At 34.3% G+C, this 16708-nt stretch overlaps 1 protein-coding gene across 4 annotated transcripts in view; it reads left to right on the forward strand.

The window, feature by feature from the left end:
- Positions 1–16708, forward strand: part of Tjp1 (tight junction protein 1) — a 230528-nt gene that overhangs the window by 196981 nt on the left and 16839 nt on the right. For all 4 annotated transcript variants that reach the window (XM_076851428.1, XM_076851429.1, XM_076851431.1 and 1 more), the window contains 11 exons: positions 1560–1699; positions 2396–2501; positions 5269–5419; positions 8245–8353; positions 9319–9538; positions 9801–9985; positions 10237–10332; positions 11791–11873; positions 12425–12635; positions 12944–13044; positions 16292–16642. In XM_076851428.1, the coding sequence (XP_076707543.1) occupies positions 1560–1699; positions 2396–2501; positions 5269–5419; positions 8245–8353; positions 9319–9538; positions 9801–9985; positions 10237–10332; positions 11791–11873; positions 12425–12635; positions 12944–13044; positions 16292–16642 (1753 nt within the window). The remainder of the gene's footprint in view (positions 1–1559; positions 1700–2395; positions 2502–5268; positions 5420–8244; positions 8354–9318; positions 9539–9800; positions 9986–10236; positions 10333–11790; positions 11874–12424; positions 12636–12943; positions 13045–16291; positions 16643–16708) is intronic.

Consider the following 16708-nt stretch of genomic DNA (forward strand, 5'->3'; position numbering starts at 1 on the left):
CATTGATAATTGAATATTGACACTTGTTGAAAGTACATGGGATGTTAGGATATGGTTCTCTGTATTACTACATGTGTTTGGAAATAATAAAGGGTTTTTTAATCAAATTGGAGAGCTTCTTAAGTTTTTCTGTAGTCTGAGATAATTAGGAGACTAATTATTTCGTTTTTTAGAGATTGAAAGAACTCATTGTAAAATCATAGGTCATTACAAAAAGTAATGATAGGTCTTGTTTTATATTTTTATTTAAAGGAAATTTATTGCTTTTTAATATATATATTTCTTGGTTCAACTTTTATAATTCATATTTTTCTGGGAAAACTTTTGGTGGATACATAGTTTTTATTGTTTTGTTTGTGGGATTACAGTATTTAACATGTTTGCATTTTTTGTTTTGATAAATAACTCCCATATTGCCTTCTCAATACTTGTACAGTTTTACCATAATTATGTGTCTGTTGCTCCATGTCCTTTCTTCCCTTTTCTTATCATGTGACAGTTCTCATGGGTGACAAGGTGATTTCTGATTATTTTAGTTTGCATTTCCCTAGTTATTAGTGAGGTTGAATGTGTTTGTATATTTATTGTTTGTATATCTCTTTTGGTGAATTGCCTTTTTCTAGTGTTTTGTCCTTTTTTCTCTTCAGTTACTTGACTGATACAGAGTTATTTATTTTTCTGAATATCAGATTTTTAGATATTTGTTAGCTCAATCTATAATCTTAATGTTGAACTCTTGCTATTTATGTTTGACCAAACTATATGAAATTGTTATTCATCTGTTTGAATTTAAAAACAACCTTTATTTGGCTCTGCTCAATGTGTATATTTTCCCCCAACATTTGCATGTCTTTTGATTTCATTTTTTATGTAATCATCTTTGTTGATATACCATGGCTTTTGGGCAATGAGTCTTAATCTTAAAGGCCTTCCTTTCTTGATTTCAGTTTTAAATTTTTTTGTTTAGAGCCCGGCATGATGGCTCATGTCTGTAATCCCAGTGACTCAAGAAGCTGAGGCAGGAGGACCACAAGTTGGAGGCGAGCCTGGGCAACTTGGCTAGACCCGGTCTCAAAATAAAAAATAAAAAAGGGATGGTGATATAATATATTGCTAGAGTTCTCCTGAGTTCAGTACCCAGAATCACCAAAAAATAAATTTTTGTTGTTTGTAGGACTTTATTTCATCTGAAATTAATTTATTTTCATTATTAATATGTATTTGGTTTTAATCTTTCAAAAAATTTATGGATAATTGTCCCAACACTGTTTTTTTTTTTCCATATAAAATAATAAGATCCTTTCTGGCAGTCTTGGAATAACACATCCATAATAAACTTTGCTATTATGACTGTTTCTCAATTTTCAGTTTTATAACACACATAACATTTGTTCTTGGTGGTGTTATGCTATTCTAGTTTTAATTACTTTTTATTTTGTTAAAGATTAGAGCAAGTCTTTTGTCACTATTTTTGAAGTTGTTAAGCCTCTTGTACTTTTTCTCAAAAATGGTTTTCAGAATCAACCTTATATTCTTAATTCTGTATTTTAATAATGTAGTCTCCGGAGCAGAGAGGAAGAGAGAATTTCTAAACCTGGGGCTGTCTCAACTCCCGTGAAGCATGTAGATGATCACACATCCAAAACAGTGGAAGAAGTTACAGTAGAAAGAAATGAGAAACAAACACCTACTCTTCCAGGTAAGCGTAATAAAACACTAAGTTAAAAAAACTTTTTTGCAGTCAGAATAAGGTAATTGCAAGATTTGAAAAGATAAGTTGCAGTTATTATTTTGCATGCATGAATTTTTCTGTATTAAAGAAGCATTAGATTGGCTTCAAAATTTTAAAAATAGTGTTTTCTTAAGTGTACCCTTTAAGGCTATATATAAGGACTTAGACTAAGAATCTGCAGGTTTGTAAAATTGGTTGCTCAAAAGATTTTGTTTCTAATGTCTCTCAGTTTGTCCTCTCAGATTCATCTTACTCAACTTAGTAACAAATGTGGATATTTAAAAACATTTCATCAGAGGAATGGTGACTATATTGATGATCTTAAAAGAAAAATGTTTGGATTTTCTCCAATGTTATCTTTGGTTATTCTTCCATAGAGAATCTAGATTTATTTTTTTTTTTTTTTTCAATTCCTAACAACTAAAGCTATGGAAGCACAAGTGACCGTGTAACTTGAAGACTTCACAGTTTTTAACTGTAAAATATACTCTGATACATGTGGTGTATATGCTCTTCATCAAGTTCTCTAAACTTGATTTTACTGATGAATAATACATATGTTTTGTAGAATTTTTATTGTTATTTCACTAGTTGCTTATATTATCTCATGTTTCGAAAAGTTGAGTCCTTCGCAATTTAAATTTTATTTATTTATTTTTTTAGAACCAAAACCTGTGTATGCTCAAGTTGGACAACCAGATGTGGATTTACCTGTCAGTCCTTCAGATGGTGTCATACCTAATTCAACACATGAAGATGGAATTCTTCGGTAATGCAGTTTTAAAGTTTTATATCTTCTTTGTCCATTATTAAGCATTATGTAGAATGAAAGTTTAATTGCAAATTATATTACACATACTTTTTTAAATTAACATATTACACAATATTATGATTAGGTTATTTCTTTTTTTTTAATATTTATATTTTAGTTGTAGTTGGACACAATACCTTTATTTTTATGTATTTTTATGTGGTGCTAAGGATCGAACCCAGGGCCTTGCATATGCTAGGCGAGCACTGTACCACTGAGCCACAACCCCAGCCCTATTTCTTTATTTAACAGTTTCTTACAGAGTCATTTAGAGATTAGAGAATAACAAAAGGACCTTTTTGGATATATTCAGTGTGACCTACCTAGTTTTAAAGGTCAGGAATTCAAAAAGTAAAAATTGTTATCTATTCAGACATTAGAATTTCTATAAGGGACAATAACCCCTGGTTAAGCTGTTTTAGATTAGTTAACAACTTGAAAGTAAGTTTGACTGTTCTATGCCTTTTATTATATTTTATTTTATTAAGTATTTTATACTTAGTGGAATTGAGATAAAAATTTTGTAAACAAATGATATCAAAATAGTTTTTTGTTGTCTCTGCTAAATGATGTGAATAATTGAAATCTTGCAAATTTCTTAAAATGGGTTGGGTTAGATCTAGACCCATTTCCCCACTCTTATTTATTTTCTTTTTAAAGAAAATTGTCTTGGTAGTCTAGTACCCAAATAGGCAGAGAGAGTTCCACAAGTTGGTGGGTATTACACAAGTTTTAAATTGCATCTTTTTAATATTAGCTAATTGATAATTCAAACATTAGCTCCCCCACTCCCACCACCACCACCCCCCTATTTTAAAACTTTTTGGAAATTGCTTTAATGTTTTTAAGGTGTAGAAAACTTGAATAAGATTTTAGAGATCTGCTTCTGTGGGAGAGCCCTGAAGAACAATTACCAAAGAGGATTTGAGGATGTGGGCAGGATTAGTAGCTGAGCGACAAAGGTTTGGTGTTTTATTCAAATCCAGTGAATGGATTTGAGGAAAAAGAGTGTTGTTTGCTTTTTTCTCTTACAGAGTAGTTGATATAATGCAGATGAAGCAAAGTACAAAATGTCAAGTCACACCTAGCACATGTCACTGTGAGATGTGGCCTGAAGCTGTCCTCTTAACAGTGATTCTCAAAGGCCGTAGTTTACTCAAGGTACAGACTGCACTCGGGTCTACTTGAAGCAGTCTGGAGGAGGATTTCCAAGGATCTACAGTCTTAAGGACTTGGAGGAAATGTTTAAAAGAGCTTTTTGTACTGTTGGTTTAGGAAAGGAGTTTATGGGAATGCTTTTGACCTGCTTGGAAAAGTAGGATACCATCACAACCAGGACTCTAACAATTCTATCATAATAAAGCTGGTAAATGGTTTCAGGCAGGGATCAAGAATGCTACCAGCCCTAGCCCTGAGTGACATAATCTAAGTTGAGGGTTTTTTCTTTTATGTCTAGTTAATGTTATTTCCTGTTAAAACTGGATCAAAGGTGAATAAAAGTTTTAAAAACTAAGGTGATTTTTAAATAGTTGGTCCAAAAGGACTAGAAATATCTCTTTTCTCATCTCATTCATTCATTTGGGGGTTTTTAGTTATTTTCTATTAATTTCTAATAGTTTGGTTACTGTTGGTGATTTAGGACAAAGTGAATTCATTTATACCTCATGTTTAGAATAGTGAACAAGAGGTACAATAGTGTGTCTCTTGGTCAGGAATGTAGAGGTAGTTATGATACCCTAGAAGGAAAATGTAAAGGTAATTTGTAATTAAGATCTATATCTTCACAGCCAATTTTAAGACAAGCTTTAGTATTTGTTTTAGGATGTCCAAGGTGTTAACACTACTCTGATGATAGAGGGATATGCCTGCATCTTTTCCTTCAGTTCTAACAAATAATGGGTAGAGATTGGATATGGGGCTAATCCAGAAAGGGTAAATGATTATAAGATTTTTATTTTAAAATTCAAAGAGTCCTGGGTACAGTGGCATACACGTGTCATCCCAGCTACTTAGGAGACTGAGGCAAGAGGATGAAAAGTTTGAGGCCAGCCAGAGCAACTAAGCAAGACCCTGTCTCAAAATAAATAAGGGCTGGGGATGTGGCTCTGTGGTAGAGTGCTCCTGGGTTCAATCCCCAGTAACTCAAAAAAATTTTTTTAATTAAAGGGAAAGGAGAGTAAGTGAACCTACTCTGAGCTATTGAAAGAGTCTACCAGCTTCAAAGTTTAACAATCACCATCTGTTGAGTGTAGAGATTATAATGCATAGAGTCTGAATTTGACTCTGTATTAGGAAAATTTGTTAATTTGTGCTTCAATTTCTAATTTTATAGAAATGACACTTTCCAGTTCAACGATATGGTGTGGACTGGGATGGAAAGAATACATTTTTTTAAGCCATTGGGAATGAATCATATATCCTAGACTCTTTGAGAGTTGGGAAAACGTTGCTTTATAAGGCAGTTTTATAAATTAGTTATGTAAAACAGTGCTTGCACATTAAATTTAGATAGTCCAAAGTTTACTGAGTATCAGAAAATGAAGTTATTATTAAATCTGATCTTGCATTCTTAACACTAAATTTTATTCAGTGGATTAGTGGTATGTGGGTAGTTTTAGAAATGATGGTCTTTTATTTCATTCTGAATGTGATTTTTAGTATAGCAGTTTGCTGTAACTTTTTAAGCTTCTACTAACTGTTTCAAATGAAATATTTATTTTAACAGGCCCAGCATGAAATTGGTAAAATTCAGAAAAGGAGACAGTGTTGGTTTACGGCTAGCTGGTGGAAATGATGTCGGAATATTTGTAGCCGGAGTTCTAGAAGATAGCCCTGCAGCCAAAGAAGGCTTAGAGGAAGGCGATCAAATTCTCAGGGTATGTCAGTTGGATCCCTAGAAAAAATCATAAGATACAACAAACCTACTGCCTTGGTTAGTCTGTAGTCTGTATACAGCTCAAACTAATTAAGCTTTCAATTAAGAATCTATCAGGGGGGCTGGGATTGTGGCTTAGCAGTAAAGTGCTCACCTACCATGCGCAGGGCTCTGGGTTCAGTCCTCAGCACCACATAAAAATAAATGAATGGAATAAAGATATTGTGTCCAACTACAACTAAAAAAAAATAAATATCTTTTTTAAAAAAAAGAATCTATCAGGGGGCTGGGGTTGTGGCTCAGCAGTAGAGTGCTTGCCTGGCACGTGTAAGGCACTGGGTTTGATACTCAGCACCACATAAAAATAAATAAAGGTACTGTGTTCATCTACAACTAAAAAATATTTTAAAAAAAGAATTTATCAGGTTTAACCTGTGCCAGATTAATTACTTCCCATTCCGACATGTGCTCTTGTTTACTGCTATGTCATGTGTTAGTACACAGTATAGTATTCACTGATATTCATGGAACCGATAAGAAAATAAGTCTTAAATCCCTATAGTACCTACTTGGCAGTCTTTTTTTTTTTTTTTTTTTTAGTTTTTTTGTGGTTGTAGATGAACAGAATGTTCCTATTTTTTTTTTTTTTTTTAATGTGGTGACAAAGATCGAACACAGTGCCTCACACATGCTAGGCAAGTGCTCTGCTACTGAGCTAAAGCTCCTGGCCATACTTGGCAGTCTTACTGTTCAACTAAACAGACTAGCCAGACTCTGCCACAGACCACAACTTGTCAACAGATAATATCAGGTGTTTCTCTCCCATGGGAGAAGAGCCTTTGTAGCAGTCCACATAGCCTCTGGGATTTTTTTTTACCCCAAATAATGTCTCAGTCACAAGGAGATACAATTTATATCAGACAACAATGTAAGCTGCTCTGACTTTGAAACTTCATAGCCCCGACTTTGGAACTTCATAACCCACAAGAAAGAGGATCAGTTATAAAAGTCAGAAAACCCTCTGTTAGATGCAGTCTAAATGGAGTGTTCCTTCTTTTTCTTTTCCTTTGTCTTTTCCCCCCTTCCTCACTTTATTCCTTCCTTCTTTTTTTTCATCAACATGTTGTCTAATGACAATATTTTCTTCGTCTGTCTTCTACTTTTCTTTTTATAAAATATCCAGATCTTCATTTGACTTCTGGTAGATAGACTATGTCCCATTTTAGTCAGAAGATAAATGAGAGTTCTTGAACTCACTTTACCTCTCTAACTCCAAGTGTCTTTGCAGCCTCTTTTCTGTTCTTTCTGTTTTCAGCCTACCTCCTGCCTATACTCTTGAATTCAGAATCTTTTCTGCTCTAGAATTTTGTAGCCTTGTTCATCTTTTTCTCTTTCCCTCTCCTATGGTTCTTCATCCATTTTCCACTGTTTTATTTCTCCTCTTTGCTGTTGACCTAGTTAAAGGAGTGGTTGAGTTCCTTCCCTACTTTCCTTTCAGTCATTTTGTTTATATATAGTCTTGCTCTCCTCTTGTCCACTACTGCGTTGAATTTTCACAAGCCATTGCTGACCAATGTCACCTCAGCACCCATTTTTTTTTTGAAGCAGTGTTTCAATTATCATAATCCTTGAAATGCTTTCTCTCTTAGATTCCTATAGCAGTGACAACAAAATCTTTTTTATCAGTCTTTTTTATTCTTTTCCTGCCTTTACTACTCTCAAATTTGGGGGAATACCTTGCTTCTCTTTTGCGATGGTCTTCATCACTCACGTGAGCAGCCTACCATCAGAATCTTTTTTTTACCCTGAGCAGTTTCCTGGGCCCCTTAGGCTACTGTCTCTGGAATTTTCATCTGTTCTTTTCCTTTGCCTTCAAACATGTCAAAAAGTCAAGGCATCACCTCCAACTTAATGATTTCCACCTGACATTGTATTGTTTCCTCCTAATGATATTTATCCTGTTCTCAATCCATATCAAGGAAATTAAACTTTTCTTTATTTCCTACCTGCTATCCTGTTTTGAAGTAATCAACATATGCATTATTTTAAAAATGTTTCTTAATAGTTTATTTTTATTACAATAGTACACGCTGAGTGATTGTTTTGGTTTTGGGTCCCCCCCCACCCCACCCCACCCCCCCGTTCCTTTTTAATGTGGAAAATTCCCAAAAAGTGGAAGGGAAAAAAAAATCTATAATCTTAAACAATCACAGGTGACATTTTGATGGAGCTTTTGATATAAGTACATATTGACTTGGCAGACATCACATCTGTATTTACAGAGTCGATGTTACAGGGATGCCATAATTATAGTTCTTTTTTATTATTATTTTTTAAAAATCTCACTTCCTTTTGATTTCTTTTTCACGACTAGTAAAATGTAGGGCTATATCATACATTCATAGAATTATTTAAAAATTTAAAGTGGCAGATTTTACGACTATAAATATAAGTTGACTTTTTTGGTCTTAATTAGGTGTGTGTGTGTGTGTGTGTGTGTGTGTGTGTGTGTGTGTGTATTGCCTGAAAAGAATTAACCTTATGCATGTTAGGCCAAATGGTTTACAAGGGAGCTGTACCTCTGTCCCCACCACATGATCTTTAATGTCAGGATATATTGTGACCACACTCTAAATAAATTTTTTACTTAGTTTCTGCTTGTTTAAATTAGAGCACACTATATTTTTTCCAAAATAAATTCTTTCCTACTTAAAAGTGTAGTATTTTCAAATTAGATTGACTCAGAAACTATTTGTTTCTTGATAAATAAAAATTTTTATGTTCTTAGAAATAGCCATGCTAACTTATAAAATCTTATTTTGATAGGTGAATAATGTAGATTTCACAAATATCATAAGAGAAGAAGCTGTTCTTTTCCTGCTTGACCTCCCCAAAGGAGAAGAAGTGACCATATTGGCTCAGAAGAAGAAGGATGGTGAGATAACTGTCAAAAATGGGGGGAAATGAACCTGTGGGAATTTGAGGACTTACCTAGAGATTTATTTATTTATTTATTTATTTTTAAATAAAGCACTTAAAATTTTGAGATGAATGAATTTGTTAATCTCAGAGGTAGCTTCGTTATTTTAATTCTTTTCAGGGCACATAGTATTAACTATGCTTATTAGTAGAACACAGTAATAGGACCAATATAGTTTTAAGTAAAATGCCAACCAATCCTTTATAAAAGTTTATAAGAATAATTCCTAAATCTTGCACTAATGTTTTCTAAGAAATATACTCAAATGTTTGTTATAATACAAAATAACACCTAATATTCTCTGTAATTAAGCAAATATACTTAAATTTAGAATTTGATTTTTCAGCCTTAGCACTGTTGACATTTAGAGCTGAATAAGTCTATCTTTTAGAGGCTGTCCTGTTTATTATAGGATATTTCGAAACTTTCCTAGCCTCTACCCACCAGGTGAGAATGTTACCAGCAAACCTCCCATCTCCCTTCAACACACATAATTGGAGCTTTATAAAAAATATTCCTCCAGATTTTGGCAAACAGTCTCTGAAGTGGGGGGCAAAAATACCCTCATTTGAGAGCCACTTATTTAGAATATGGAAAGTCTATGATGTTTGCAGACAAATTAAATCAGATCATTTAAATAGAAATCAAGTATGTGATTTGAACAAATTGATCTGTTTCTCCAACATTTTCTTCATGAAAAAGTGGATATACTAAGAGTACCCAATTCATGAGGTAGTGGATGAATTCCTGAGATAAAGTAGTTAATACAATGCCTGACACATAGTAAAAACTTATCATTTGTTGGATATTGTTGTTTTTGTTGATGTTAATATTTTCACCAGCATTTTAATATAATGTCTTCTCAGACTAATTCTTTATCCCACCAAATATTAATAATGTGTTTGTTTGATCTCTCTTAGTTTATCGTCGCATTGTAGAATCAGATGTAGGAGATTCTTTCTATATTAGAACCCATTTTGAATATGAAAAAGAGTCTCCCTATGGGCTTAGTTTTAACAAAGGAGAAGTGTTCCGTGTCGTGGATACCTTGTACAACGGAAAACTAGGCTCTTGGCTTGCTATTCGAATTGGTAAAAATCATAAGGAGGTGGAACGAGGCATCATTCCTAATAAGAACAGGTATGAATGTTTGGATACTTCTCGTGAAGTGAATTTAGTAAATGATGATAGATTTCAGTCTCACTGTGAAATTTTGGTATTGTAAAGAAATATTTTTCATTGTAGTCACCATAGCTATAATTGACTGTTATACACTCTTTATTTTACTGTAACTGTTGAGATTTAAACTACACGTGAATCTCTCAGTATTTTGACATTTCATTTTGTTGTCTTTTTCCACATTACTTTTTAAATATCCTTATTTTACTTTTCTCTTGCATAGAGCTGAGCAATTAGCCAGCGTACAGTACACACTTCCAAAAACAGCAGGAGGAGATCGTGCTGACTTCTGGAGATTCCGAGGTCTTCGAAGCTCCAAGAGAAATCTTCGAAAAAGCAGAGAGGATTTGTCAGCTCAACCAGTTCAAACCAAGTTTCCAGCTTATGAAAGGGTTGTTCTTCGAGAAGGTAGCTTGTTTCCCATAGATTAATCTAATATATTTTTATATTAGAATGTTTAACAAAACAGGGATGGGGTTGTGGCTCAGCGGTAGAGTGCTCACCTAGCATGTGCAAGGTCATGGGTTGGATCCTCAGCACCACATAAAAATAAACAAAATAAATGTATTATGTACAAATAAAAAATAAATATTAAAAAAAGAATGTTTAATAAAGCAAAAGTATAAACTGTACTACTTTTCATCTTAATTTATCCCCAGCTGGATTCCTGAGGCCTGTAACCATCTTTGGACCAATAGCTGATGTTGCCAGAGAAAAGCTGGCAAGAGAAGAACCAGATATTTATCAGATTGCAAGTAAGTACACTCAGGATTGAATTTAATTAAGACGAGCTTAAGTGTATATCTTTACTAATTAGCTCCTCAAAAAGGATCGTTCTGGTCCTTTAATTTAATAAAAGTAAAACTTTGTGTGAGAAATTTGTAGTTTTATCTCCTATTTTAATTCGAAAGGAAGCCTTAATGATTGTGTCCTTATTCTATCATTTCCCTTTAATAAGAATCACCATTTATGAAACTTTTGACTTCATATGAAAACTGCTTAGCTCACACTTTAATCCTCACACTAACACTGCCAGGTGAGAATTAAAATATGCCAAAGTTAAGCAAACTAAGCCTTTTGGTTGTGGTTGGAACCATATCAGTCAGTCTAAACTTGTTGTATGACATCCATTAATGAATGGCAAAATTAGGCTTCTATTTCAATCTTGTTTTGCTTCAGTACAGTGAATTTTAATCATTACACTAACAAATGGTCAAATATGCAAAACAGATAATAAAACATGAGTAATAATGTCAGTTATTATTGTGGATGTTTATAGTAAGTAGTATTAAATGTAACTACTGAAGCATACTAGGCTTTGTGCTGTGGTACAAACCTGTAATCCCAACTACTTGGAAGGCTGAGGCAGGAGGATCTCACAGGTTCAAGGCCAGTCCCAGCAGTTTGGGAGAACTGTCTCAAAATTAAAAGGGAAAAGGGTATAACTCAGTAGTAGATCCTCTCCTGGGTTCAATCATAATACCAAACCAAAAAAAAGTATGCCTATTAAAACTTGCATTAAGTTTAAATATTTTATTTATACCATACACAAAATTTAATAATTTTACTTTTCTGGGTTTTATGGAAAATAAGATTAAAATACTGATGAGAGGTTCATCAGTACTATTTTTTAAAAAATCTTCATCTCATTTTCACAAAATTGCCATATTTGATCATTCTGTTGAAAGTAACAGTCTTAAAATAATTTTTATTCGAGTTCTGCTTACTGCTTGATTACATTAAAAATTTTGAAATGTTGCTCATTATGGATCTTTTGCATTCATTTATTTTGATTTTTTTTTAAATACTGTCTCAAAATATTATTTGTCTTGATTACTAATGGTTTTGGGGTACCTCCTTAATTTTATACCCAAAAGCAAAGCCAGCATCTCACTTCTCATCCTGATCCTGTTAAGAAGCATTTATGTAGCACAGTGGTTCTTAACTGGGTAATGGGGAGCAGAGTGGATGTGTCCCATTTGAGAATTTTTAGCTCCGTCTGGAGACCTTTTCGTTTTCACAGTGAATGAGAAGGGGCTTTGGGAATGGGTTTTCTGCTTCCTTTAGTGAGTGGAATTTTCTGCTGCCAAACAGGCCAAAATGCAAATAGCCCCACAACAAAGTATTATTTCAGCATGTCAGTAGTGCCCAGTAATTCAGAAATTCTGATCTAAGCAGTATGATATTTTGTGTTTGTCCTATTTCATGAATAGAAAGTGAGCCACGAGATGCTGGAACTGACCAACGTAGCTCTGGCATTATTCGCCTTCATACAATAAAGCAAATAATAGATCAGGTAAGTTATTAAAAGTTGATGAATTTTAAAGTAGAAGGTAGTTTTCCTAAGATTATTATTGACATACCATAAGAGAAGCCCCCACTGAAAGGCATTTAATAATGATTGCCTTCAAGGGAATAGTGTTATTGTAGACACCAAAAAATGATTTTTTGTTACTGCAAAAAAGTATATGATGTTTGGATGTAATTAACAGACTCTTTGTATTACATCAGTTCAATTCAAGGTGACCTTAACTTACACAATAAGGGAATGTCAGGAACATTTAATTGTTGCATTTATTTGCTCTCTAACTGTACACAAATAAATATTGTTGGTTTTCCATTTGTGGGAGGCCAAGTCCTAAAAATATGGTGGTTTAAAGGTTTGGTTTGGTTTTAAAAAGCTAGAAATTGTTTTGAATTAGCTTTTGATTACAAAGTTTTTAATATGTACTCCTGACACATTCTAGAACACAAATGTCTGTTAGAATTGAAATGTAGTATAGGATGTGGTGTTTTCTGAAGAGGAAGATTTTTAATTAACAGTGTCTTGTCTCTTTCTGTCTCCAGGACAAACATGCTTTATTAGATGTAACACCAAACGCAGTTGATCGTCTTAATTATGCCCAGTGGTACCCAATTGTTGTATTCCTTAACCCTGACTCTAAACAAGGTGTGAAAACAATGAGAATGAGATTATGTCCAGAATCTCGGAAAAGTGCCAGGAAATTATATGAACGATCTCATAAGCTTCGTAAAAACAACCACCATCTTTTTACAAGTGAGTATATTAAGGCTACATTTTAGATTAAAATGTCCCAGTAACAATAGGTTAAAGTGTCATGTCGTTCACATACAAAAACTTATATGATGACCTTTACTTGGAAAGCTTCACATTATATTAACAGCTGAAAGAAAATGTGTTTAATGCCAAAATAGAAATTTTAAATGTTTGTATCCTTTACTACCATCAGTAGTAATGATTTTAAGAAGTAATGATTCAGTAATGATTTTAAGAAGAATTGACTGAATTTTTCTAACTTTGGGCAGTGTTTTAACATAAAACTACATTGTTAAATTTATTTTCAGCTACAATAAACTTAAATTCTATGAATGATGGTTGGTATGGTGCACTGAAAGAAGCAATTCAGCAACAACAAAACCAACTGGTATGGGTTTCTGAGGGAAAGGTAAGAAATCTCTTAATACTCTTTTAACTCCTTTGATAAGTTAGGTAGATACCTTTAAGTTACCATTGTATTTTATGGATCAAGATCTTAGAATAATTTTAGAAAAGTTAGCTTTCATGCATTTATCGTTTGTTTGTAGAGATTATAAATACTGCTTTTAATAGAGATTCTTAAATTTCCTTCCCTATTGGACTAACACTCCAGTGGGATTCTCCCTTAAAAGAATTCTCAGATGATAATGGAAAACATTTATGACTCTGCCTCTTTCTGACTGAGGAAAAACAACTTTGAACCTGGCTTCATTTTCTTCCTCTGAAAATGAGAGGACTTGGATGACCTAAATGAATGTTTCCTGAAGTGCTGTCCTTGGTGCACAGGGGTCAGAACTTGTTCTAAAGGCAAGCAGGGGGTAGGAAATATCACCAGCCCTTGTCTCTTTGAGTGTCATGGTAGTCACTAGTGTATTAAAGGTTCCAAAAAGTCTTGTGTAAAAAAAAAAAAAAAAAAGCCTACTTAAAAATATTTCCTTACATTTTTACCTTGGGATTTTTTTTCTGCTACTCAGCACCTGCCAACATTCTTACAATATACTGGGAAATATTGAACAAAGCAATAGATCTTTTCTAGCTCTGAATTTTGCTTTTTATATACACCCAAATGGCCAGCTTTAAAATAACCACTTTCCTTTTTTGGTAGGAAAGGTCTGTTTATTTTTTTTTTGGAGAGTTGTTTTCTAAAGTATACTGTTGAGAGAACCTTTGTTTTTGATGTCTGTTACTTTCAGATCAGTGCAATATTAAAAAGTTTTGGTAGTTAGGGAACTTTGAGAATATCTCTGTTTTTTTGTTTTGCTTTTTGTATTTCCTTGTTGGTTTGTTTTTGTTGTGTTTTGCCCCTGCATGGCCCCTTCTTTCCTCTGCCTGGCTGTTGGTACAAGTGCTCTGGCAGTGCATGCTGCATGCATAGGACCATGTACCCCTTATTTAGGAACATGTGGCCTCTGCAAGAAGAAATGTTAAATGTTTATATCTAGAGGTAATGTCACTGTTCTCACCTGTAGAAACGTGTTAGAACCATGAATTTTCTCATGTACCGGTTTGGGGGATGGACCATTCAAATGAGATCATAAGACCACTCTGAATAACTTACATGTTAGCTGGGACATTTGATAGGAAAACCACAGTGGAAAAAATCCAATACACCACTTTACATCAACACACTATTTCCATTTTTATTTTCATTGCATTTGGTAAAATGGGATTGTAGTCTTCATGCTAACCTTCTGTAACTACATGATTCTGTTAGTATTCTTTGTCAGGTAGATAGCCCTGGAATCCAGTTTTGCTTTCACTAGTGAACCCTTGGAATAAGTCTTTAGGTCTCTTCCCCAAATGCACAAAGTAAACATGATAACCTGAGATTTTTTTTTAAGTCACATTCTTAATTTTCTATAATTTCTCTTTGTGATATTATGTACCTTCTTTCTTTGCTTGGTTTTAAAATAAAGGTCTTTTATATGAAAAAAAAAAGTAGGTAGTTTATAATTATTAGGATAGATCAGTGCATTTCCTAAGTCACAAAAAGTTCAAATCAAGTTTGATTTCTCTTCCTGTCCCCTTCTATTGGATTGTATCCTAATAGATACATTCCTTACCTTTAGTAAAATAAACCACTTTGTTGCACATTGACATTCTCCTGAACTGACTACTTTGACTTAATTGCTAGGAAGAGTTCCTTTTGGCAAGATCCGACACACTCTTGTACGTTCTTTACTCAATCAAGAAAAGTCATCCTGAGGCTTTCTTATTGTGTAGACATACCAGTTCCTGGTTCCAAATAACCCAAGGTTCTTGCTTACTTCTGCATTTCAAACAAGTTGCAGAAGCTAGACGAATTGTTGAGTTTTAAGTGAGTCTTCCCCAGGTCTTAAATATTTCCCGACACGTAAAAGATTAGTAGCAAGATTTCTCTTCTGCTAAAGATTAGTAGCAAGAATTCTCTTCCGCAGCAGCCATTACAGCATTCAGAAAGCAGTGGGACTTCAGTCAGATATTCTGCTCTAACAGGGCATATCCCTGGGATTCTCTCTTTTCCCAGCCTAGCATGTGCTTTGATGAAAGCGAGAGCCACCGGGAGGCATGACATGCCCTGGTCTTTATTATCAGAAAGGCAGTGTTCAGGGTCAGGCTCCTACAGAGCCAAGCATAAGACTTAAAGGAAAGTTCCTTTCAGGCAGCTCAACTCCAAAGACAGTGTTATCTGGCATAGCAAACTTGGAGAGCCAACCCAGCCTGCTAGTAAACAGCAATACATCTTCCTGGACAAGAGTTTCATGATTATCATTCAGCCCGTGATAAAATGGAAGAAATATTTTCTATTTTCTGGACCATTTTTTAGAACCTTTGACTCTCATGCCTAACCAGGAACAGTATCTATGCAAGATCCTCAGGGACTGTTCTGTTTAATCCATGTACTAGTCTCAAATTACTGTGTAGTGACAGCCTGATACTTGGAACTCCATAGTTCCCTTTCCCTCACATACTTTTCTCTTTCTTATCTACTTAAGCTAGTCAGTGTATACCATTAGAAAAAATTCAGCTCTTAAATTACTTGAAAAACAGAAACTGCATTTCTACTTCTCCATCCATTGGATACTACTTCTGTGAAAAATAAATAAAAATTTCTTCTTGATTGAATGGGCATCCACCATGTAGGTGATGATTTTCTGTTGTGTTTCATAAAAGCTTTTAGGGTCAAATACCAACTTTTAAAAAGTTGCTTTCTGATATAAATATATTATCTCTTACACAACTTGAGCTGTGGGTTTATTTTCATAGTTATTCTCACGTTCATTGTTCTGTCAGTACGTCCTTGTTTGTATGAGCTTGGTTTGGTAGCATTCTCCCTCTTCACCTTACTTTGGTCTAAAAATCTAGTGAGTAGGTTTTATGAACGTGAGTAGTGTCAGTTCCTTCGTTGTCTTCTGGGGCTGAGCCCTGGAATCCAATTTTGTCCTGACTGATCAACCAAATATTTCATTCATCCAAGGCCTTCAGATCTCAAGGGATGTTATGTGTGTCTGCATGTGTGCTTGTACAATCTTCTTGACCTTTTGTGACCAGAAGTTTCAAGAAATAGATATGATTTCTCCAAAGAAAAGTATCCTTTTCAATCTCCCTTGTAAAATAAAGGCCATCTCTTAAAGAACTACTGAATAAAATTTTTAATTTACTTTTATTTGACCCAGGCGGATGGTGCTACAAGTGATGACCTTGATTTGCATGATGATCGTCTGTCCTACCTGTCAGCCCCAGGTAGTGAATACTCAATGTATAGCACGGACAGTAGACACACTTCTGACTATGAAGATACAGATACAGAAGGCGGGGCCTACACTGATCAAGAACTAGATGAAACTCTTAATGATGAGGTTGGGACTCCACCGGAGTCTGCCATTACACGGTCCTCTGAGCCTGTAAGAGAGGACTCCTCTGGAATGCATCATGAAAACCAAACATATCCTCCTTACTCACCACAAGCTCAGCCACAACCTATTCATAGAATAGACTCCCCTGGATTTAAGACAGCCTCTCAACAGGTAAGCAGCAAGCATTCAACGTTTTATAGTTAGAAGTGCATTATTAAATTTTAGAATGTGGTGATT

The sequence above is a fragment of the Callospermophilus lateralis genome, chromosome 3 (assembly GCF_048772815.1).
Source record: "Callospermophilus lateralis isolate mCalLat2 chromosome 3, mCalLat2.hap1, whole genome shotgun sequence".
NCBI lineage: Eukaryota > Metazoa > Chordata > Mammalia > Rodentia > Sciuridae > Callospermophilus > Callospermophilus lateralis.